Source organism: Phycodurus eques, chromosome 11 (assembly GCF_024500275.1).
Source record: "Phycodurus eques isolate BA_2022a chromosome 11, UOR_Pequ_1.1, whole genome shotgun sequence".
In the NCBI taxonomy this organism is placed as follows: domain Eukaryota; kingdom Metazoa; phylum Chordata; class Actinopteri; order Syngnathiformes; family Syngnathidae; genus Phycodurus; species Phycodurus eques.
Genome location: NC_084535.1, coordinates 3,129,831 through 3,155,387, shown reverse-complemented (window position 1 = coordinate 3,155,387; position 25,557 = coordinate 3,129,831). Strand labels below are relative to the sequence as shown.

At 42.4% G+C, this 25,557-nt stretch overlaps 2 protein-coding genes across 2 annotated transcripts in view; one reads left to right on the top strand and one right to left on the bottom strand.

The window, feature by feature from the left end:
- Window positions 1–11,136, bottom strand: part of anapc1 (anaphase promoting complex subunit 1) — a 34,304-nt gene extending 23,168 nt beyond the window's left edge. Inside the window, 18 exon segments of the mRNA XM_061689657.1 lie at window positions 621–681; window positions 1,964–2,107; window positions 3,194–3,328; window positions 3,415–3,480; window positions 4,016–4,106; window positions 4,217–4,321; window positions 5,693–5,908; window positions 5,993–6,018; window positions 6,020–6,125; window positions 7,504–7,661; window positions 7,841–7,986; window positions 8,086–8,159; window positions 8,270–8,352; window positions 8,449–8,546; window positions 8,953–8,995; window positions 9,075–9,239; window positions 9,835–10,074; window positions 10,977–11,136. Of these exon segments, the coding sequence (XP_061545641.1) occupies window positions 621–681; window positions 1,964–2,107; window positions 3,194–3,328; window positions 3,415–3,480; window positions 4,016–4,106; window positions 4,217–4,321; window positions 5,693–5,908; window positions 5,993–6,018; window positions 6,020–6,125; window positions 7,504–7,661; window positions 7,841–7,986; window positions 8,086–8,159; window positions 8,270–8,352; window positions 8,449–8,546; window positions 8,953–8,995; window positions 9,075–9,239; window positions 9,835–10,050 (1,933 nt within the window). The 5' untranslated portion in view covers window positions 10,051–10,074; window positions 10,977–11,136.
- Window positions 11,137–20,138: 9,002 nt separating this feature from the next.
- Window positions 20,139–23,099, top strand: vip (vasoactive intestinal peptide). The gene is made up of 6 exons (XM_061690387.1): window positions 20,139–20,199; window positions 21,026–21,131; window positions 21,273–21,377; window positions 21,896–22,021; window positions 22,767–22,878; window positions 22,970–23,099. The coding sequence occupies exons 2-6, from the start codon at window positions 21,034–21,036 to the stop codon at window positions 22,976–22,978; spliced, it is 450 nt and encodes a 149-aa protein (XP_061546371.1). The 5' UTR covers window positions 20,139–20,199; window positions 21,026–21,033; the 3' UTR covers window positions 22,979–23,099.
- Window positions 23,100–25,557: the final 2,458 nt, after the last annotated feature.

The window sequence follows — 25,557 nt, the reverse complement described above, 5'->3', positions numbered from 1 at the left end:
CCCTCGTTTAGCGTCACAGTCGTCATGGAGCTCAAAATGGGCGTGTCGTATCTACCTATAGATACCTCTGATGCCTCTGGTCTCACAGGACTGGCCGTGCCCACTAGTGGCCTGGCGGCCTTCCGTTGTGTGGCGTGAACTTGCAGCATTTCTCTCCTGCAGTCGTGTTGGGATTTGTGTGTCTTTTGTTGTGTTTGCAGGATTTTTCTTTTGCAGTTGTTTTATGTGCTTGCGTGTTTTTCGTCTTGCATCATTCCTTCTATGCAGCGTATGGTCCGTTTGCAGCGCATTTCCCCCCTTTCGGCACCGTACTATACTTGCATTTCAATACATGGGAATTGAACATTTCAACCCCAAACATTTTTCAGAGTACTGGTTATTTTGTCCAATTTTTGTACTTACTATTACATTAATGATAATGATCAGAAGAATAATAATATCCAAAGTGACTTGTCTGTTTTGGGTAGAAATACAGAATAGAAATGCAGCACTCACAACATTTGCAGGCTTATATTGCAGCAACGATTATCATCATATCATTTTCTGTATATAATTTCAATATTTTTTTGAGTATGTGATCTTTAAAGCAAGTTTTCCTGAACGCAAGAAAGAAAGCTTACCCAGCTCTGAGGTGGCAATGTCGGGGATGGAGAGTCTCAGCATGGTGCCATTGCTTAGTTCCTAGGGAAACATGCAAATTATTTTAAAATTAAATGTCTTTAAATACCTTGTTTATGCAGTGTAGGACACATGGATCAGTTCCGTTCAGATGAGCCGCATACAACCACATTGGTACCTCAACAAAGTTGAAATCAGAATCGGGGAAAAAAAAAAAAAAAAAAAGGACACGCTTATGCCACTTTTTCGGACCGTGGTATACAAACCACACATAATACATAATTTGAACTAATGATAGTAATAACATTATTAAAAAATACAACCCCAATTCCAATGAAGTTGGGATGTTGTGTTAAACATAAATAAAAACAGAATACAATGATTTGCAAATCATGTTCAACCTATATTTAATTGAATACAAGATATTTAATGTTCAAGCTGACAAACTTGATTGTTTTTAGCAAATAATCATTAATTTAGAATTTTATGGCTGCAACACGTTCCCAAAAAGCTGGGACAGGTGGCAAAAAAGAATGAGAAACTTGAGGAACGCTCATCAAACATCTGTTTGGAACATCCCACAGGTGACCTTCGATCCCTCAGGCGATCCCTTCATTGGAATTGGGGTTGTAGTATTACATACCAAATAGCATGCCGATAATTTGGAGGGGAGGAATTTTGAATTTGTTGCAAATAATTCAGTGAATTGAGATTATTTCTAACTGAATGCAATTTGTAAGTTATTTTTTTCTAAATATAGGTATTTTATTTTGATTATATGTATTCAATTAAAAAAATCCATCCTGTATATGTTTTGTCTTAGCCATGCGCAGTCTTAAGAGTGTGAAAGACAATAATATACATGTCATGTACTGTCATTATAGACATGAAACAGACATTTAGATTTTTCGTTTGTTACACAGTCAGGCCGTGACATACCAATAACACGTTCGGGGTCAAAATAGAAGCTACGTTCGCTAAGAATCTCAACTCCTCCTGTGGCTTAACCATACTTATTCCACTATCCTGCATCTCCTTTTTTTTTGTTTTTGTTTTTTTTTTTTGTTTATCCCGAATCCATGATGAGAAAATCAAGTAGCGGCCTGTCAAGGGAGCAGCAGCAAGCCGGACTGAAAAACAATTAGCCTCCGGAGGGACCGGATGGGGAATCAATGAACGGAGGCAATACGTCAAAGTCTTGCAGACACGCTTGCAGAATGTGCATGTGCAGGAAATAGGCTTCTGTGCGGCTGCTGTTCAGAAATAATAATGAACCATACAAAATGGCTGGAAACACGCCCATTAGATTGCTTCAACGTTCAAAGTAAACAAGACTTTAACCCACCAGAGTTACTCGGTTGCTGACAGGGTCCCGCAGGGCGTGGATGTAAGGCATGGCCTGCTGGAAGAGGTAGTCCTCTAGAAAAGAGCCTTCGTGGTGCTTCATGTTTGGACTACTCAGCTCAGACACCGGGGAGGGCATGGCGGCCTGGGGGAGTTGTCGGATGACGAAATTAAAGTACAGTGAACCCCCTTTTATACTGACTAAAACACACTCTTTAAACACATTGTAAATGTATTTGAACACGAGAAAAAAATAATTGCGAGCATAAAACGTAGAAAATACCATAGGTATTGTAGTGTCTGTGTGTGCCTTTAAGAGGCGGGGTCTCTTGGGGTGGCCTGGAATGTCGCCGAGTTTGTGTGTGAGTCTCTGATTGAGAGCTGTGGTCAACGGCAGTTTTTTGCATAAGTGTATAAGTGTATACTGTATTTCACTGTTCTCCCAGCAGTCAAGAAAGAGCCACAAAAATGCATCATCCAATGTGGCTCCTACCAAAAATGTCAGCCCGCATATTCGCAATTCTCGGATTCACTTATTCAAAGGCTTTTAACCTATCGTCCATTATATGCAGGAAAAACTCACCTATTCGCTGTCTTCGGCATCTTGTGGCATCTTCGTGCCAAGGAAATACAGCGGACCCCTGCATATTTGCGGTTCAGCATTCACAAACTAGCCGATTCGTAAAATTTTTTTTGGGGGGGGGGGGGCACCTACACATACTTATTTGTGGTTTTTGACTTGATCTCCTTCTTTTTCCGATTTTTTGGTCAATTAAAAGGGAGTGTCAATTACTCAGTCCTTATCCCCGGGGTCCACTGTATGTTGAAGTGAGGTGAGGAGCTTCACTTAGACATAAATTGTGCTTTGTTACCATTTTGTGGCATGTATTATAAATTATAAAACTTTATAGGGGGCGTATATTACTTGCCAATTTTTGCTACCAGCGGCAAAGATCAGTCCCGATTCGCGGGTGAACACTACTGTAAACACCCATTAAACACAATATAGTGGGGCCACCAACGACGAAGTGGGATATAGCAAGGGAACACTGTAGTATATATAGCATTAACATGGAACAGGCCTATTAAAACAGGGAGTGAACTAAGCCTGTGTGTTTACTGTCACCAATCAAGTGAGACATTGCTTTTCAGAGCAGCACATGTACAGAGAGCTGAAGGAGAAATGTACAGCACATTCATGGTTGCTTTTCCTGACGTTTTTACAACACACCTCGTCCAGTCTCTGCACGTGCCTGCTGCTGGCGCTGGCAGGCGTGCTAACTTTCTCCAGCGAGTAGAGGCCGACGCGGTGGTTGTTCAGACTGAAGGCGGACGGCAGGAGGCCGGGCACAAACACTTTGCTGACCTTGAGGGGATGAGAGAGAAAAAAAATAAAATAAAAAAAAAAATAGCTACCATGTGTGCGGGACACAAATGTATCGTCGGCCTTACCCTGGTGATGCCCGTGTAGAGAACCAGGCTACCGCAGGCCTCTAAAACCAGCATTGCGTTTATATTCTGCAAGGAAGAAAAGTACCAGTACACTGAAAACCCGCAACATCACGGGTCATTGTTCATAACCCCCTAATATCACAGATTTTGTCAGCATTCTTTTTTTTTTTCCTTCCATTATACTCTAAAGGCAAGTCAAAGTTTAGAATTGCGTGACTTTAGTTTAGTACCACATTGTGCCACAACATGCCGGGCAGCACTGAGCTCTACTAGAATAGATGCAGCGGAATTTACAGCAAGAACGCCCTTTCTGTGTAAATCGGTACCATGTTTTGGCATTTTAATATTCAAACTGTGTAAGTCTTTTCCTACCTACCACAAACTTACTAAGTGTGTTTAAATAAATTGAAATGTGTTGGGAGGGGTATATATTGATATATTTTATACGGTCTCTCTATATTGCTGATTTTCACCTATCGAGGGTGGGTTTGAATCATATCACCTGTGATAAACAGGGGTTTAATTTATGTGTAGTCTGGTCTTTTTATATGCGATACTTATTGACTCAATAATTAGCCTACATGAAAGCAAGGCCGCTTACCTGCAGGGGCTCCGCATCTTTGGCGACAATGCACGTTACAGAGGCGAAGATGAGCTGGGACGTGTCGTTGCTCTCCATGAATTTCACGCATCTGAGGGGATGACGACGATAAGAGAGGACGTCAGCCTGGAAAAACACTAAACGGAGCAGCTGCAACGCTTCCCTGTCTGACATGTTTTCAGCTAGTGTTTTGACTCTGACCTGAGTTGCTGGTGCGACTCCACCAGGAAACAGAGGTAACGGTTCTCACAGAGGTCGGACGTCAGGAACACTTTGGAGGCCTGGCTGCTCATCTCTCTGCCCAGGCTGATGAACAATACACATATCGACACTGGTGGGCGGAAACCTCCGTCATGCAAATTTGGTCAATTTCATATTTTTACTAAATCGATTATTGACAGACAAATCGATTATTGACATTCATGCGGTTCTTTTCCTTTCCTGAAAAGTGATGGTTTTGGAGATGCGAGGATTGCCCGACGCCGGCGATATGCAAGTTAAATAATCTTACAAAAACAAATAATAATAGAATAATTAGTATTACAAAGCAAGTAGCATGACTTTTTAATAAACAGTTAAAAATACTTACTGTATCCATTTCTGAAAAAAATACATCCATAATGTTATTATACAAACAAGATTATTATTAATTGTATTTGTTTGATTAACTGAAACATAGTATTACATCCAATAGCATTATAAAGTCAGCAATCCCGTTTTCTGGGTTTGGTCATGTGACGTTCTGCATATAGCGAATTGTTGCCTTACTTTAATATATTCTTTACTGTATTTTTGTCTTTGCCATGCACAATCTTCGGAATGGTTCTGAGGTACATTTCACTCCAGACTATACAAGTGTAATTACAGTATGTACGCGGTATGTCACAAATAAAATTGTGGTCAAACATTTGAGTGTTTTGTTTTGTTATTGTATTCTAATAGAGTGTCTCAAAAACAATTACACACATACAGTATCTTGTATGGTTATGACAAAATTGCAATGCAACAAATCGAATGTTTAAGACCGTTTTAGTTTTGTAATATTGTGTCCCGCGGCCACTATTTTATGTGTGCAGTATTTCATGCCGTGTTCTTAAATACTGTACATGTACTGTAAAAAACCTCCGGAAACATAAAGGTCCCATATTTTGGCTACTTAGCTATTTACTCTCGAACATGCACTTGGTATAAAAGTTTCAATTTCATTTGAAAAAACACCTTGGTTTTGTGAGACAAGTGTCCAGAAAAGACCCCTCTGACAGCGACTTCTGTTGGAGCTACTTTTGTATCCGCTTTGTCCATATTTGGCTAAGACCGCCCCCCCTTTCCTGTGATTGGTTGCCTCCATGTAGACGACCCACTTGTGAGCGCACACGTGTTTGTTATGTTGACAGCGCTGGCTCGGGGGCGGCGAGGTAGGCGGAGATCTTCGCTAGTGACGTTGATAAGCTGGAGAAATTTCAATGAGCTGATTTCAGGCTTCTCGGCGGAAAAACCTTCGGAACTCAGGAACGTGCGGATGAGTTTCATTCATATTTTACATGCTTACTGAGGCACCATAGAGACAATATTACATCCCAAATACTATAAAAAGTTGGTTTGGCAACATATGTTCACTTTAAAAACAAACCTTAACCGACAGAGAACCGATCATTTACGTCAAATCCTGCTGCTAACCTGTGACACGTGGCCGTCTCGCTCCACAGCTGCTCCATGAAGAGGTCCGGGATGATGGGCTCCAGCTCGGGCACCACAACCGACTCGTTGACGGTGCTATTGGGCGAGTGCAGCGCGCCGTGGTGGAGGCCCATGGGCGACAAGGCGTGGAGGGTGGTGTTGAAGCGGGCCACGCCCGATAAGGACGGCGCTGCCATGCCTGGAGAGTGGTCGCGACTACCGGCGGAAAAAAAGGAGCATGTTGACTGTGTTTACTTCTTATTTGTGTGAGTAAAATAGCAATAATAATACTGAACTTACCTGAGAGCAGCCATCTTGGATATACCCTGGGGAATGGACGCGGGAGTGTATTGCAGGTGACGACATGAGGATTCTGTTCTGGTGGCTGTGCAAAGTGCTGTAGTGAAGAGGGGAGTTGGTGGCTAAGGCACCGCTAAAAACGTAGAAAAGGCAAGCACATCATCAGCAGGGGGAAACTGGTAACTAGCATTCACACACTGTAGTGGGACACAAGCTTCCAAAATAAATGAATGAATTACATCAGCCGGCACGGCGCACGACTGGTTAGCACATCTGCCTCACAGTTGTGGGGACCGGAACAGGTCATTTAAAGAGACACATTCCTCCATCTTGTGATCGGATCGGTTATCGTTTTTTTTCAACTCGCTGATCGGTGATCGGGCCCAAAAATCCTGATCGTGTGAAGCCTAATAAAAAGGTTGTTCAAGACCACCCTATCTGTCTCTGAATCATATTTCTCCATCTCTGCCCCAGGAAGCTCTGATGTCATGAAAACAGTTATCTGAGCAGGGTCATTTTTAACTGTAATTGTGGCGCTGTGACAGTACATAATATATAGGTCTCCGAATAATAAAAATGCTTTAATACATGAATTGTTAGATTTTTCTCAGGTTAAGACACACCTGTGCAACAGATTCAAAGTGAGGAGTTTGGACTTCTGCTGCAAAGGGGGCACCGGACTACAAGGAGCGCATGAGAACATTTTATACAATAAAAACAGGAGGCCAAAGTGTTCCGCCTCTGGCTGCGAAACAATAGCTTTATTTGTCATTCTAAAATGTACGACAAAAGTGAAAGTTTTGTTTTTTTTATATATTGAACAGAAATGGTTAACTGATGATTTCGCTACCATTTAACAGGGCCATATTTAACTGTCAACACAATGCACTTTTGTCATTTACTCTATACAGAATTGTAATATCAAACACGATTCCTCTATTTTTAACTTGTATTCCAGTAAATTATTATTCAACAACAAGAAACCATTAAATAATAAGGTACATGTAAACATTTCACGGAAAAAGTGTTTGTTTGAGCCAGTGGGGGGTGCTGCTTACGCAATAGTACTACCAGTGCTTCTGTGTCAATTTGGGCCAGGAAAAACCCTATCAAGACATTTTGGACAATTGTGTGCCTCCACATCTGTGGGAACAGTTAGGTGAAGGATGAGTTTGGTGTGGAAGCCCATTAGAACACCTTTAGGACGGTTAAGACTGACCTCAAAATGGAACCTGCCTTGAACACTCAGAAATTGTCGAAAGTTTTCCAAGGAGAACAGAGGCTGTTGTAGCTGTTATCCACATTTTCACTCACATGCGTCCCAATACTTTTGTCCCTATTGCATAAGGTAGCAATTTGGGATTCAGCGTTTTGTTCGTGGGTATTGATCTCTAACATTCCGACCGCCAGACAAAGATGTCACAGGGAGTCGCATCGTCTGCTCTGCTGCATTCTGACATCCACACACAACCAAACGATTTCCATACACCTTTAGAATCTAACACCGTTACCTTCCTCCAACACCAGGATTAAACCTGGATGCCTTGCTGCCGCACGGCGAGTCCGGGCGGGAGTGGCTGCGCAGGTGCGACATTAGGAAGCCCGTGGCCAGGAAGCCCAAGGGTTCACCGAAGGGCTTGGAGAGACAACTGAGCACAGTCGAGCGCTCCTGGTGGAGATAACAGGCGGGTTATTTATTTATTTATGTATGTATGTATGTGTGTGTGTGTGTGTGTGTGTGTGTGTGTGTGAGTGAGTGAGTGAGCGATGAGTGACTATGTCAGTGTGTGAGTATCTGATTATGCGCGCATTGCCAGTGAGTGAATACTTGAGTATGCGAGGTCGTACCTCATGCGTGACCTTGCGCAGGCTCCACACCGAATGCGTTCCCTGCACGCTGTCGTAAGAGACGACGATGGAAGGCCGACAGCAGGTGAAGACGATCCTCGTGCTGGAGTCGGACATGTAGTCCACGCGAGAGCTGTCGAACGGACCTGCGAGGCCAACGGCAAGCACTCAAATATAGTGTTCCAGTTCTGAGGGTCCACTCGCTGCGTGACGTTTTCGAGAAAGCGAGAAGACGAGAGTTTAACCTGAAGATTTGCGCACCACTGGCGCCACCTCGTCTATCGGATGCAGCATGCTGAACACGGTCGGAAGAGACTCGCTGTGGAGGAACACACGCTTCACTAGCACCATGTGTAAATATCATACATACAAAGATAGCGAGAGCGTCTGTGTGTGTGTGCGTGAATTTTCTTGTGTGTTCGCGCATACCCCTGGGGGCTGAGCTGTCCGTCAGCTGCTGTGATTTTACGCTCAAGCAAAAGTCCAAACTTGGTCGGCCAGACTTTGGACACCTGTGGTGGAACACATACACGCGCATTTCTTTTAGCTTACTTCACATATCATTTGGAAAGAAAGTATCCCACCGGGGTGCCAGGTGAGGGTCTCACCTGGAACGGCAGAGGCGAGAGGAAATCCTTGCCGGTCACAGTGTGAATGTTGACGCATCCGTTCTGCACGATACACACCGTGTGCTCCACCTTTTCATCTGTGAAACACAACCAGGCCTTAACACTACCACAAGCACTGACTCAGTACTCCATATTTATTTCCAACGGTCTATGCTTTTCATTTCAAGCGTTTCTCTTGGCCACACCGCTTCAAGTACTTCTATGCGGATGTTATTTATTTATTTATTTTTTTTGTCCAATCAGATTCCAGCCTCTATGTGTTGTTGCCATGTGAGTCTAATCTGCCCAGAGCCTTCAGAATCAGTAGTGCTGGCCTGTGTAACTATATTAGCAATGGGACTGTTCCTTTAAGCAATCAGGTTTCAAATTCATCCTCCCAGGTCCACTTCTCTGGCTCTTGATGACAACAGCATTTTAATTGACAAATAAATTAATGTTTCAAATCTTTCCTAAAGGAACTTGGATGATGCGATGACACAGTACCGTCTTTCTTGCCCTGAGGAACGGCAAAGTCGCACCACAAAGCCTGCAGATAGAAGAAAAAAATATCGATATTGTTATCATGAACCTTAAATTCAAATTCATAATAATACACAACAACCAACCTGCTCTACCGGGCTGTCTACAGTGAACGCCTTGTAAACGTTAGAACTCTGCGCCCGGCTGCCCTGGGTCCAGACCACCACGTTCCTGGCCGTGTAAAGCTCCTCTTCAAAGTCCACATCCTGCTCCTGTGCTTCCACGCAGCCCTTCCTCAGCTGCCAACTCTCCTGCCAATCAGTTACACCACCTATGAATCCTTTCACCTTTATGATAATTGACGTGACAGGTAAGAAAGTCTAGGGTTGGACCGATTATCGGCTGGGCCAATTATCGGCACCGATATTCGGCAAATTGACGCATATCGGCATAAGCCTTTTTTTAAAAAGCCGACAACCGATAAGAGATCAATTTAAAACTGAGTAAACTACAGGGAACTTTGCATTTACTTACAGTGTTTACATTTTCAGTTCACTTTATAAGAGATGCTGCAGAGCATGGCGACTCCCAGCAATTGTTTTTTATTTTGCTTGAACTTAAAACAAAGATAAGCGAAAGATTAACATTGCAGTTATACTGAAATTTTGGAAAACTATTTACTGTAAAAACATTTAAGGAGCTATTTATGTGTTTAGATTTCCACTTACCTTAATGAACTTGAAGTGCTGGAGGTTGTATTCTTAAAAAAATTGGACAATAGTTTCCTTTTTACTGCAAATGAATATCGGCTAACACTATCGATTAACGACCTGCTTGACTACTAATAATCAGTATCGGTACCCTGAAAAAAACGATATCTGTCTCTACTAAAGTCCACGGTCTCACCTTCTCTCTCTCCTGCAGGCTGACCTCCTGCAGGGAGCCCGCCAGGCCGGCGGCGCAGTCCGACGACCAGAGCTCGGAGGCGGGCTGCAGCTCCCGCAGCTGCAGGTTGAAGGCGTTGGGGTGGTTCCTGCAGTGATCACGGCCAAACGGGACAAACGACTGCAATTCCCCTGCGGCAATCATCGTGGCTGTCTCTTCATACACGACGTCCGACATGAGTCCCAGATATCAGCATTATTTCTGGAGGGGGAAACGGAGTCTATCAATACACAGCCAGTTCCGACATTTGCCGAGGCTGCAGTTGGTACACAGCACATTAGTGTGGCGTGATATATCATCAAGTGTGCAGCAAAAAAAATAAATAATAATTAAAAAAAATAAATAAATAAAAATAAAAAAATAAATAAAGGATCTAATGTCATTTAACTGCTTCGAAAATTATTACTGATTTACTACAAATAATGTATTTACCAGCGACATGTAGTAACAGGCAGAACAATGAAATTCTCTCGCACGAGATGTCATAAGGTAAAAATAACCTGTGCCATTCGTATAACAGAATAAGCCATGGTTTACATTTGCGTATATTAAAAGTTTAAACCATAAATCTAACACATTTTATATCAGCTTTGTGTTCAACTAAACAGTCCCAGATTTCATATTTAGCAAGCGCATGTAAGAGTAAGTTCAGACTAGATCATCATTATTTCAATATGTGCATGGAAACATGTAGCTCGACAAGAAGCACCATCAGACACGCTTGGCTTCATTTAGCCAGCCGAAGATGGTTTATAAATGATGTCTTCGTCTGTGACCTCACATTACAGGAGTCTCAGGGCAACGTGCGTACACGCAATGCTTAAAATTGCTCTTTTTCAATGTGTCCAATGTAATTGACTCTAACAGGCGCCACATGCTTAAAAAAAAAAAAAAAAACATTAGTTATTATCACTTTTACTTATGTCAAACCAACAATGTGTATTTTTGACATTTGCAAAGTGGACATACGCGTTTTGACAGGTGAGCACCGTACGCGTAAATTCCCGGTGATGCGTTCACGAACCACACTAGCATGCTAACTTGGCTAACAGTAAGCTCCCAGTCTTCTAGTCACTCAACAGCAAGTACGACCAAGCACCAACCTGATAATAACGAATATTCTGGCTCTTATTGTGGAGTCCTCGTCTGCTTATCGTGTCAAAGCAGCTTAAACATTAAAAAGAACACACACACAAAGACGCCCCGGTGCCGATAATTTGACGAGCGACAACTTTTCAATTGACCGCCGACATGTTTGCTGCCCCGGTCGGCATCCTTTCTGCTTCCGCCTCTCCGCCAATCAGAGTAGAGAGCGTGTTGACGTCATGTCATTGCGTCATCACGGTGGAATCCGACCGTTATCCATATTGAGCGTCAAATGATAATTTCATTTATTCAGAAGTACTGTTATTCGTTTAATTCTTTATTTATAGCAATACATAAATGCAAGCAGTAGGACAATAATAACAATAAAAAAATGCTTTTGACTTGATAATGAGAAGCATTAGACATCCTTACATCATTTATTCTTGTTTTGCAAAGTATATTTTCATATGATATTCTGAAATCGTTGATCATATTTGACACGAGTATAGCTATTATGTAATTATATTATCAGGACCAAGTGCCTTTCCATTTTCCATCCTCCTTAGTGCCTTTCGAACATCCCCCTTACGAATCACTACTACTTCCTGGTCCACCACACCAGTTTAAGCATGCTAAATAATAGTCGCTGATTATTACAGCCCCAATTCCAATGAAGTTGGGACATTGTGTTAAACAATTAAAAACAGAATAAAATCATTTGCAAATCATGTTCAACCTATATTTAATTGAATACACTACACAGACAAGATATTTAATGTTCTAAACTGATCAACGTGATTGTTTTTAGCAAATAATCATGAACTTAGAATTTTATGGCTGCAACACGTATCCAAAAAAAGCTGGGACAGGGTCATGTTTACCACTGTGTTACATCACCTTTTCTTTGAACAACATTCCATGAACGTTTGGGAACTTAGGACACTAATTGTTGAAGCTTTGTAGGTGGACTTCTTTCCCATTCTTGCTCGATGTACAGCTTCAGCTGTTCCACAGTCCGGGGTCTCCGTTGTCGTATTTTACACTTCATAATGCGCCGCACATTTTCAATGGGACACAGGTCTGGACTGCAGGCAGGCCAGTCTAGTACCCGCACTCTTTTACGACGAAGCCACGCTGTTGTAACACGTGCAGAATGTGGTTTGGCATCGCCTTGCTGAAATAAGCAGGGGTGTCCGTGAAAAAGACGTCGCTTGGATAGCAGCGTATGTTTCTCCAAAACCTGTATGTACCTTTCAGCATTAATGGTGCCTTCACATATTTGTTAGTTACCCATGCCAATGTCACTAACACAGCCCCATACCATCACAGATGCTAGCTTTTGAACTTTGCGTCCATAACTGTCCGGATGGTTCTTTTCCTCTTTGGCCCGGAGGAGACGACGTCCACAATTTCCCAAAACAATTTGAAATGCGGACTCGTCGGACCACAGAACACTTTTCCGCTTTGCGTCGGTCCATCTTAGATGAGCTCGGGCCCAGAGAAGCCGGCGGGATTTCTGGGTGTTGTTGATAAATGGCTTTTGCTTTGCATAGTGGAGCTTCAAGTTGCACTTACGGATGTAGCGCCAAAGTGTATTTACTGACATTGGTTTTCTGAAGTGTTCCTGAGCCCACGCGGTGATATCCTTTCCACATCGATGTCGGTTTTTGATGCAGTGCCGCCTGAGGGATCGAAGGTCACGGGCATTCATTGTTGGTTTTCGGCCTCGCCGCTTACATGCAGTGATTTGTCCAGATTCTCTGAACCGTTTGATGATATTACGGACCGGAGATGAGGAAATCCCTAAATTCCTTGCAATTGCACGTTGAGGAACATTGTCCTTAAAATGCATGACTATTTTCTCACGCACTTGTTCACAAAGAGGTGAACCTCGCCCCATCTTTGCTCGCGAACGACTGAGCCATTCAGGGAAGCTCCTTTTCTACCCAATCCTGGCACCCGCCTGTTCCCAATGAGCCTGTTCACCCGTGGGATGTTCCAAACACGTGTTTGATGAGCATTCCTCAACCTTCTCAGTCTTTTTCGCCACCTGTCCCAGCTTTTTTTGGGAACGTGTTGCATCCATAAAATTCTAAGTTCATGATTATTTGCTAAAATAATCACGCTTATCAGTCTGAACATGAAATATCTTGTCTTTGTAGTGTATTCAATTAAATATAGGTTGAACATGATTTGCAAATCATTGTATTCTGTTTTTATTTATGTTTAATACACCGTCCCAACTTCATTGGAATTGGGCTTGTATATTGGCTCTCAATTATACAAGAGACTGGTCCTGAGTGACTGCAGCGATGTTCTCAGTCACTGACACTGTTACGCAATTGGATCTACAACACAAGTCCGTGAACAAACGTTGTTGAGCATAAGGAGCTTAGGGAAAAAAATGACACTGCCGCCAAAGCCATGCGATCTGCACAATATCAGCTGAGCACCATGAATGTGCACGTGTGGGTGTTTGTGGGTGCATAAAACAATAAAAGAGAGCAAGAATGCTGAGCTGCAGAATGCAATCGGAAAATATTACATGAATGGTCAGTATACTGTATGTCTTTGCAGTTGTGACTATATATGGTCAAGAGGAGTCTTTTTGTTCTCAATATTGCAGTCAATCTTAATTCTGCTCTGAGTCACACTTCCTGCGTTTTGTCCTCCGCTTTAGTTAGTTCGTAGATGATCGGTAGGTAGACATTCCCATCCCAAAATATAAGCATGTTTACAGTCGGCGTGAACAGTCTAATAATATGGGTGTGAAATGTAATTATCGCAACATTTGTCATCAATAACAATTTTATACATGGCGTTCTGAAAAACACCCGAATCTGAGACAAAAATGAAAAACACATTAGATTTAAAAAAAATACTCAAATATTTGACAAAAATATTGTACAAAAAAAATACTCAATTAGATTTAAAAATATGAAACCCCCAAAACAAAATATTACACAGAACATTTTAATTTGACAAAAACCTACTCTATGGATTGATAATTACACACACATCTGAAATATTAGCTTGGTGAACATATATAACTTTCCGCTGCTTAAAAGGATCACGAAGGTAAAATCGACTGTTTTTAAATATACATTTGTTCCTTCTTACACTGTTGCATTGTGTATCTTTTGCTAATTTTAGAACGCTGCACGAGGCTTGCATGCAAACTGCAGTACTGAGCTGTTGCATAACATTTGAAAACTTGGATGCACCAGGTAAAATTGCTATTTTTCATGTCTCCTCTGGGTGAAAACATGGAAATGGACTTAGGTGCCACTTAACTGTCATCCATTTCGCCCGCTGGTTCCTGCTGGAAGGTGGGGTCATCCTGCCATAACGCGCACGCACTTTCGATTTTCGTTATTGCAAGGCTGCTTTGGTATCTGTGATCCAGTGAAAACACTCAAAGAGAAGAAGCTGCACTGATATGATGTTTCCGTGGCAAAGTTAACCACATGCTGCTTCACCATGTCTCAAGACAAAGACGTGATTATCTTATCTCATGTCGCGGCCTGTTTGGGTATAAAAAAAAAAATATATATATATATATATATATATATCCCTGGATATTTTCTTAAATATTAAAATGAGTATTTTATTGTCTTAAGTAATATCTCTCAAGATGTGATACTGTACATGCGCTTTATATGAATCAAAGCGGTATGAAGGTTGACTGTAAACAAGTCTTGCAAAAAGCAAAGCCAAAATCTCTTCTGAGCTCATTTCTGCACTGTGGCGAGTCCTCTCAAGACATTTTGACATGTCACGGCAGAAAAGGCTGCGGCGGCGCTAACAACGTTAATGATGCCTGCCGCACAATGGCACGCGGCGGGCATCAACCGGATGGAATGCGGCCCCACACCATTATGTCATTACTGAGAGTTTCACCGCGACTGGATGAGATCGCACCTCCACCAGAGAGAGATAGATAGATAGATAGATAGATAGATAGATAGATAGATAGATAGATAGATAGATAGATAGATAGATAGATAGATAGATAGATAGATAGATAGATAGATAGATAGATAGATAGATAGATAGATAGATAGATAGATAGATAGATAGATAGATGGGCAAGTAATCAGATTGGCACGGACCCAAATGCATTCTGGGAAGGTTTTTTTGGTCTGGTTAACGAGCGACTTAATTCAAGATGGCTGGCATGTGGATGTGTAATGTCTGCCAAATGTATTTATGCACTTACTTCATTCAGGATGCAAGCACGAGCTCTGGACGGATGTCTAATTGACGCACACACAAAACAAGACCCCCTATTAACAAATTCTCCGGGGACCCTGCCTGACCATGAAGCGCGTATGAGAAGGCCTCACTGCGTTTGTTTGCGCAACACGAATCGTAATTAAAGACTTTTTTTTTTTTCCATGTGGTCCGGAAAGCGTGTCATCGTTGTCTTTGCTTTAATGCGGCTCATTTCCCCAACTTCCATGCGGATCCATTTGGATCGGCGGTCAACCTGATTCACTATCGGGGGAATTTTTCCAGAATTGATCTCTAACATCTTTTGGCGGGGGACGACAATCTATCACATGACGACACAGGAGTGTGTGTGTGTGTGTGTGTGTGTGTGTGAGTGTGTAAGCTATTCCAATGACGCCTATTGCAACAATTCTTCCATTACCAAGATAGGAAGTGGCCATTATTTATTGACACGGTGATGGAGGTATTCATCTGGCTACTGCTAAAAGTAAAGAGGCAGTCGTTCATCCATTATTTGCTGAAGACAGCAAAATGTGATTTATTGTGCGCAAATGGCCATTCATTCATTCACATTTTATATTATTGTAATCATGGAAAAAAATTGAAGCAATCCATACGCTGCTGGTATTGCTTACATTTGTCTTTTTAAAAAACAAACAAAAGAATTAACTTAGAAGAAATAACGTTGTTGTTGTTGCACTGATCTTGACATTTGATGCTTTACGTCTGTCATTTTGTTGTGTTAATCTTTTAATGAATAATTATTTCACTTAAAATTTTTTAATTTTAATTGTATTATTTATTTGCTGTGATTCTTTTAAATGATTTATTATACATAATGGTAATTGATTTTCTATTTTTTATTAATTCATGATTTTTTTTAAATCACTGTTGCATGGATTATGTTGATTTTAATATTATTTTGTACTGAAAATATTATTATCATTATTGTCTCATTTACTTATTTACTTGTTGTTATTGAATATTTAAAAAAATAAAACACTTGGACATGTTTTGACATTTTCTTGTTTTTATTTTAATTAAAAAGGAGGGTTTGCATTTTCACTTTACCACCGCGCATGAGAAAGAACAATCGAACAGGGACAGATGGCATGACCGACAGGAAGTCAACCCTTTACCAAGCGCATAGTCGTTCAACCGCACATCCCCGCAGCCTCGTGCTGACCTTTTTGCTTAGGCTTCAGGAGCTTTGCTGGAACTTTTAGAATACTCTATTTGGAATAAAGCTTTGGTCAACCTTGGGGGTGGCATGATTACTGAAGTGAGGCGGGATTCGAAACTTGCTAGCGCTTTTAAAACTGCCAACTCCTCCGTTTAATGCCTGAAATATTATATATTACAACTGTATCATTTATTTGCGATTATTTTAATATTTAAACCAATTGTATTCATTTATTTTTTCCAGATTTAAAAAAAATCTTTGTTGGCATCTTCCAGTGCACGCACCATACTTCTACCACACGCCTGACATCTAGATACCTAATATAATACAAGGTACAAGGTACTTTTATTCTCAATTCAACGATATGCGTAGCACGCACAGAGGATTGAAATCATGTTACTCAAGGGCCCACGGTGCTACCAAAAAAACGATTACAAAAAGTATCAATCATAAACATCAGCATAAAGAAGCTAAATAAAACTAGTGGTATAGCTATGGTATACTATATACTATGGTATACTCTGCTATGGTTTAGCATTTATGCCACTATCGTCATTGTCGTCCGATGAAAAGCATGTATCTCATATGTATTTGTGAGTGAACGAGGAGGAAAAAGTTTCTTTTGTTGAGAGAACAACAAATTTGCGAGATGCATGCTTTCCATTTGACAGCGGTTCCAGGTTCCACGTCTTCATCTCCATTGACCTTTACGGTTCCGATACAACGGCTCCTACGTCTTGATCGCCATCGTTCTCCCTCGGGCACCGCTTTGGTTTGCTCAAAACGCCGCACGGATCGTCTGCGTCTCATCTGCAACGAGACCCCCACCCCCAGCACTCGCACCATCGTCACGATGTCCGCGTAGAATCGCCACTCCGGGCTCAGCTAATTGGATGAGGCGGCCCAGAGGAGCCACTTAACTCGCCAGGGGATTCCCCTCGTGGTCACACGGACGTCTACCTCAGTCCAAGTCTTCCCCTCGGCGAGCGACCCTTTATCGCTCAGTGACTGTTTTTCTCAATGTCCAAAGTGTCCTCCGTCAATTGACTGTCTGTTGTCGTACTAGAGCGGCTCCAATTACCGGAGACACATTTTTGGGACATACTTGGATAATAAAGATGATTCTGACTCTGATTCTGATCGTACACCCATTTTTATTTTTTTTTTTTAGGTAGAGAGATGACCTTCAAGGTAGTGATGATACACTGTGAAAGGCTGCATTCCCAAATTGGAATCCCCTTCTTTAATTTTTGACCCAAAAAGTCATTTATTTGACAGAGGATAGGTTCCATACATTCAAAATTATACATATAAAATCCGCAAACATATGAATTCGCTGATGCCGAGCCGCAAATATGCCGGGGTTGGTTGGGTTTACATATTTTTTTACCCAGTAGGTAAAGCGCACCACTGCCATGGAGGGCTGGGAGGTCCACCGTCCACTCGGTTGTTTGGTATTTTACGTTAAATATGGCACACAAAAATATTGTAATTTTTTTTTTTTTTTGTCAAAATGAAAGAAAGACAAAAAAAGTTTTCTTTGTGTCAGGTCAAAAATACAAACAAATAAACATTATATTGAAATGATATCAAAATAAATACAAGGATTTTTATACAATAATGCTTTTGCATTTGCTCACTTGACGGTAATAAGCAACAACAAATTAGGATTTGTTCATTTGATCTGCTCCTCGCTTTCATCGGCCGACACAAACAGAAGCGGAGTTAGCCGTGTGCGCGACATGCTAACTAGCCAAAGGCCACGTGAATGCTTTGGGACAACTGCGAGGCTGTGTCGTCACTCACGGTATGACTCTTGTCCAATCAAATTGCTCGGTCCAAACTAACTGTGGTATAAAATGTAGCATATTGCTGTGTTTCTTCCGAAAACATCGCTACTACTAGCCTCATAGCTGTTGACATGAGCTACCCGAGATTGGCGGATGGTATTTCAAATGAATCCCGATGCGTCTCTTGTTTTTGGAAGGAAGATGAAGTGTTAGAAATCCAAGGTCCAACACACTTTCACGACGCAGCGGTCGTGGTCCAAAGGAACGTTTCCCCTCCCGCCCAAACATTCCATCAACATCCACGCAATAATGCTCGCTTCCCCTTCCTGACGGGCTCTGTCTCCAGTCACTGCTGTCAATTACGGCCGACTTGGCCCCTAATCTACTTTCTCTGTGGCCTGATCACATTACGTTGCGCATGGGGCCATCATGGTGGAGAAGATGGGGAGGCGGCGGAGGGGACACGTGGGGGTCCGGGCGACCTGACAAATATTTGACGTGGGCCCGTTGCCATTCCGGACTCGTCAATGGTATACGTCTCCCTGTTATCGTTAAAAAAAAAAAAAACCTCAATACTTCGCACACACCCACAGCTGACACACGGACGGATAGATGTTCGGGTGATCGAACAGACGGAGGGACGGGTGAATGGAAAATCGGACGTACTGATGTCGGGAAGGACGGCGCACGGGGGGCTGACGTTACGCCAAACATCGTGGGGTGGCGGATTCTGCAACACTTCCGTGGCGTTCTTCATTCTTTTGTCCCAACAAATCCTGAATGGGAAAACAAGTGGGGATGTGCGCACATCCAGTGATAATCCGCAAGATCCACTGTGTGTGTGTTTGGGTTGCACACACAACACAAGGACACAAAAGGACACACGCTTCATGGCAGAAGGGTAACGCCGCAGGCGAGTTTTCAAGCGGTTGGGGACAATAAACGCAGAGAGACTTCAAAAAGACATTAGCACTTACTAGTATTGATAACAATGACATAGAAAGAAATGCATCTTCATCTCGTGAATATTTGGGCTTCGCGATGTGAGCGACGATTGGACACACAGTACGAGTGAGCGACAAGCACTCCGCCACTAGATGGCGGCAGCGAACTGCACGACAAAGCAACTGTCGCGTTCCTTGTTGACGGTTTGCTGTCAAACTAAATGTAAAACATGGAGAATTACGCAACAACGAACCACGTGACTTGTGAACGTGCGCTAGCGTCACGCTAACGCATAATGGGAGAGGCCGAAGACAGGCTAACGCAACGAGCGTTGACAACATGATCGCTATAAACCTTTAAACAACTGACGGTCGAACACAAATGGTGCAGCAACACGTAGCCAGACAACATAGCAACTTTCACAGGCATATATTCGTTTTCCTGTGAGTAAAACACGACTCGTGTTCACTGCGGCTTATTGAGGACTTGTGACCATCTCCATGTTTATCTGTGTCGTGTACTACACTGCCACCGGGTGGTCAAGGCGCATACACCAGATGCACAACGGCAACGAATTCATCATAATCCCCATTTACATTCGATGAAGTGATGCAATTGCTACCATGCAACTGACAAGAGTGCAATTCACGACTGCCGTGGCCAAAGGTGTCCTTCCCAACAGAAAGCGAGTTGCATCCGCTCCACAATAAAAGTTTTCGTTTTTTTTGTTTTTTTATTTCACAAACCTTATTTTGAATTGGCGGAACTTGATTTCAGATGACGTCACGTCCGAGTTGTCCACACAGTGACCTGAGCTCAGTGGCCACTCATGAGGCAGCCAGATGATTCATGAAAATAAATACTCACTGGCGCGCGGGTTCGCGCAGTGCGTCGCGGCGATGACGTCGGCGGTGACCGACGGACGCCCCTCCCCCCATCATCAAATCTCATTTTGGTCCTCTTGGGGGTCCACAGGGGGCGTATAAAAGGTGTACGAAAGAGCCAACGCGTCATCCCATCAACAGGCTTGGAGAGGACGGCAGCAAGCGCACCGGGATTCCCGCACATTCACCACATTTGATTTCACGTGTAAGGTTGCTATTTTCCATTTGTAAAGAACAAACCAAATTCACTTTGAAGTGGATTTGAGGGCTTTCGGGATCGTGGAGGGGTTTGGAATGCGACATCGGCTCCGTGCGTAATGGCGCATCGGTTTCGCCGTGATTTCTTTCGCTTGCTTACGATATTGATATTTACACCGCGAAGATACTTTGAAGCATCATTTTCGATGGTGACATTTGGGTAAAAAAGGTATTGAGTTCGTTATTGGGAAATTTGGAACCATGGTGCTATTTCTGATTCAACAAAAGAAATCGAATGAGACTCGCTTATCTTTTGCACTGGTGCACGTTCGCGAGAACCAATCTTCACTCATTCATATGATTGAAATCATACTTGTTTCAAATATTGCCTCAATTGTCATTTGGATTTGTCCCGTGCGCAATTACGCATGGATTTTGGGCCCTTTTCTCTCGTTTTGCAAGAGTCGCCTTCCTTCAAAATGCGTTTTAAGGAGAGTTCTCTGCTTGAGTTCACATTTGGTTGAAAAGTAGTCGAGAACAAAGTTTGGATGGAGGTCCAATCTCCAGGAACGCGCGGTGTTGCCCTGCGCAATTAGGACTTAGCGACCGATAAATGCTATAGTTCCAAACGAATCGAATTGAATTGTGATGGTTGACCACAATGGCACTGTTGTGCAAAATCGTGCCCAAACCTCCAAGGCGATGGGTGCATTTTTTTTTTTTTTTGGGGGGGGGGGGGGGGGGGTCCGCTAGGTTTCCGAGTTCATTTGTGTCGCCGAAAAGCAAAGCTGGGATTTTGCCATTTCGGCTAAATACTCCCTGTGGTCGTGCAGGTGTAAAAATGACGTCACAGCGGAGATGCCCCCAGCTCCTTCTCCTCTTTGCGCTCTTCAGCGTGCTCTACTCCAGGACGCTCAGTCTGCCCTACGCATCCATGAGGTGAGAACAACCATTCTCCATTCTGTCTGCAGCATTTTCCCTTGAAACGTGAGGCGCGTCGTTATCGCGTCAAGTTCTGATGTATTTGCTGATTGGATGATCTGAGCCGTTGGGACTTTTCCTGCTGTTTGTCGCGCGCAGACCGACGAGACACGCGGACGGGCTTTTCACCAGCGGCTACAGCAAACTTCTGGGGCAGCTTTCAGCCAGGAGGTACCTGGAGTCTCTGATTGGGAAGAGAGTCGGGTAGGCGGATGCTCCTTATCATTATTGCAGGGGGGAAACTAGATCGGAGTTCTAGTTTGGATTTTTAGCTGAATTCAGATGAGAACGTTGGTTATTTTGAAATTGCCTTGTCTGTTGTAAGAGCAATCAATCTAAAGTGAGCAATCTTCCATTGAGCCAGTGTGCATTGAAACCAATACTACACTCTACCATTCAGCTGAAAGTATGCGAGAAATGGGGGATGCCTGTTGGGGTCGTGGGGGTCATCTACTGACGCGCATCTGTAGTAAAAGTAGAAATAGAACAAAATAACACGTATCTTGACATTTTTTTATTTTTTTTTTACAAATACATTTTGTGTGCGCGCGCGTGTGTGTGTGTGTGTGTGTGTTTGGGTCCAGTGACATTTGCGATGATAAGAGCTGACTTGCCTGATGATGCAAATTGCTAAAGGTTAAGCGATGCCATGAGGCAAAATGGCTCATCACTTATGTTCCCTTCTCGTCTTACTTTGATTTTACCCTGTCACGTGCGCCCAGTGACGAGCTGATGGACGAGCCGGTCAAGCGCCACTCGGACGCCATCTTCACGGACAACTACAGCCGCTTCCGCAAACAGATGGCCGTCAAGAAGTACCTCAACTCGGTCTTAACGGGGAAGAGGAGGTGAGGGGCGCGTCGGGGATGACTGTCTTCATTACTCTGATGGACTGTGGAGCACACAAAAAAAGACGAGAAGAAAACAAACAACAGTTCGACATCACGGGCAATGTTGTAAATATGGCGGTTTCATCACCTCGCGCTGGAACCTCCAAATCAATAGGGGGCAGCAAACAGGGAAAAGCTCCAAAATAGAATTCCAAAGGTCCAATTTGAAACGTCTCATTGAATTGAAATGCCGTTAATCCGTTCGGGAACCCAAAATTCCACCACAAATTGTTGTTATGTTTTTAAGAAAGAAATAATAACACCGCATTGTAAAGTATACAAACATAATAAAAGAGAATGGAAAGAAATAAGCCAAAAGTCACACACAGCCACTGTAGTAATTGTCCTGTTGCATGCTATGAAGGGGTGTGGCCTAGTGAGTGATGTCAGCCCCTGTTGGCCATTTTGCAGGCAGTACAGTGTCAACAGCTCCTCCATGCTCCTTGCAAGTGTTTTCATTTTGTATATCTGTGTTTGACTGCCAAGGCGACTGTCGCTGTCACCCAATAAAAATTGTACCTAAATAAAAGTTTTCAAGAAAACAGTTCTTCATGACGAAATGCCACTGTGTTGTGGTGAAAAAGTTAAATACAACTGAACTGCACTTAGGCAGCCTGCGTACCACTTTGCCTACACCACATTTGTGATTTATGGTGAAAAACAAAAACAAACAAAAAACGTTTCGTTTTTCACCCCTCAACAGTTTAGAAAATGTGGGCACGGGTGATCAGGAAGAGTCCCGGGACGACCCCAACGCTCTCCAGGAGAACTACGACGACATCAACGTCGAGCACCTGCTAAACGACTTCCAGCTGGTATGCGACACGTAAACCGGCGCGTATGCAAAAGTCAATTGTCTTGACGTTGTCTGCGTTTTTTTTTTTTTTTTTTTTTTTGCTAACTCAGCCGCTTTGAGGAGACGTACCGAAGTCCGGAGTCATCGTGGCGAAAACATTCGTTCCGGTGACAACGACAACAACGACAACAACAGCAGCAGCAGCAGCAGCAGCAGCATTCACCCAAAGATCCCAGCAAGGCTGACACGTCCTCCAGTGTGATCGTAATTGAGTTGTCCATCGTCAATATGCAGCGCTTAACACACGTATTAGACCGCCAGGCATAAAAAAAAAAAAAAAAAAAAAAAAAAAAAAAAAGGAGCATAAGGAAAAGCTTTAATGTGGTTTCTTTTCTAGTCAAGGTGGAGGGAAGTATGAACAGTTCCAAAACTTTCAGACTTCTGCTTGAGAGCCAAAAAATGCAATGAAAAGCCTATTAGAACATCTGAAAATGTGGGTGGGTGGGTTAATCAGAAGCACTTAAAATGGTGGCGGTTGTGTGCTGACTTTCATTTAGGTTTGAATGTCAATTTTGAACACAACCAAATGCCGGTGATTAGAGGGTGTGCACACTTGTGCAACCGCATGCCATTTCATCTCGGTCATTTATTTTTACATCATCCGGCGAAAACATTGCATTATAGGCCACATGAATGATGGAAAAGGTTTTGACATTTGTTCTCTCTCTTTTTTTATTTGAAGAGGGGTGTGTAGACTTTTTACATCGACTGTACTGGTGAATTAACCATGACAGAAACCTATCAAAAAGATTTTGGTAAATAGTACTACCAATGCTGGTGGTCTAATACATTTGTCAAGCGCCGTACGTATGTTTGCACGTCTTATCTTTTATCAACATTTGCACACATGGATATCAATAAAACATTGGCCTAGAAATGTTCTTTCACATAGCAAAAATGAAACATTGAATTGCCATAGAGTCTCTTTCCCAATAGGATTTACAGTAACTGGGGGTTTTGGGGATTTGATTGATTTATTTTTTTTCCACCCATAAATATCAATTGACGCCAAATATTGACTTTAAACGAAACAATTTGGGCCAGTCTCACTTTATGCACTTTTCAAGAAGAATGTGGCATTCACCAATGTATGTTTTGATTCTACAGGTGTTATAACACTGTTGAATTGGAAACACCCTTTATACAGTATCTTGACTTTTAAGAAGTCTTCCGAACCGCAATTTAAGAACACCCCCTTGTCGGAACATATCGGTCCACCATGTCGTTCACGTTACGAACGGGAATACTTTATCCAATTCCACGAGATCCGACCGGCTAACGGACCGACGGCGACGAGGAGGACGAGCAAAGCGTATTTTTGCCAATGGACGCCGGATTCATTGAATCACTTTCTACTGCTGTACTCGACTTGCAGAGCTAACAGAGTCCCAACTGTGCATGGAGCTGCCTTTAGCGCGTTACGGCGACGACGACGGCCATGTACTCATTAACGTATGGATGTTCTGTGCGTGCGCCACTCGCCGAATAAAAGATGTCCCTTTTATTTTTCATCGCCGAGTCCTTTTGTCTGCGTCATCGTTTCAACCCCGACACACGCAGAGCAAGAGAGAAAGTGAGAATATTCATAGAAAAAACTGTTTGAAAATATAAGTCAAACAAAATATGACCAGACTCATAATATTATGTAAATACACTTAATATATTACCAAACAAATGTGTATTATTATTATTAGAGTAAGGTTGTCTACAAACGACCGAGTTATTACGAAACAAAAAATGTGACTTTATGAAAATAAAGTCAAACTATTACACACACAAAAATGTCATAACAACATCAAAACAAAAAAAAGTGGAAATATTACAAACTTTACAAGGAAATATGTCAGAAACTCACAAGAATAAAAGTAGATTTTTACTACATATTTTAAACATCATGACAAAAGAGCATTATATTATGAGAATAAAATGATAATTTTACAAGCATAAAGACGTAATATTACTTGGAATGAAATCGCCTTCTTTTGTTGAGTTGTTCAATCAAAAACCAGCTCTGCTTTTCAACACATTTCACATTAACATCATCTGATTATTCAAATGATATACAAGAATAAATATGACCCTGTTAAGAGCGGTATTCATTTGACCATATTTCTAAGTTTGCAATATTTTCCTCTCATCGAACCAAATAAGGTCATTATGTGAAGAATGACAAGGTGGATGTCGGAAAATGTTCCATTTGGTGCAAGACGAGCCAAAATCTTCTTCGTCAGTGTTGTGGTGAGTCACTTTGTTGACAAGTTTCACACGGAAGCGGAAATTTGACTCATAAATGTCAACAAGGAATTTGTTTGCGGGGCCGGATGCTGACCCTTCCCCATAAACTGCAACGGGCCGAGGCGTCCCTCCGACAACGGACGCCCCGCTGAGTTTTGCTGACTCGGCCCAATCGGGGGAAAAAAATCAAATCAAATCAAATCAAATCAAATAAATATATCTCTTTTGAACAGCTGCTGCGTAGTTGGTGATCACGTGGTTTGAGTTTTGTTCAATAAGGATGACGTATATATGGTATACAACATACATTGTTTGTTTGTGTATGTGGAAAAAGAAGTATGCTGAGAATAACTTCAATATTGCGAAAATAATTTTTAAAAAAGTCTTCATGTTACGAGAAAAA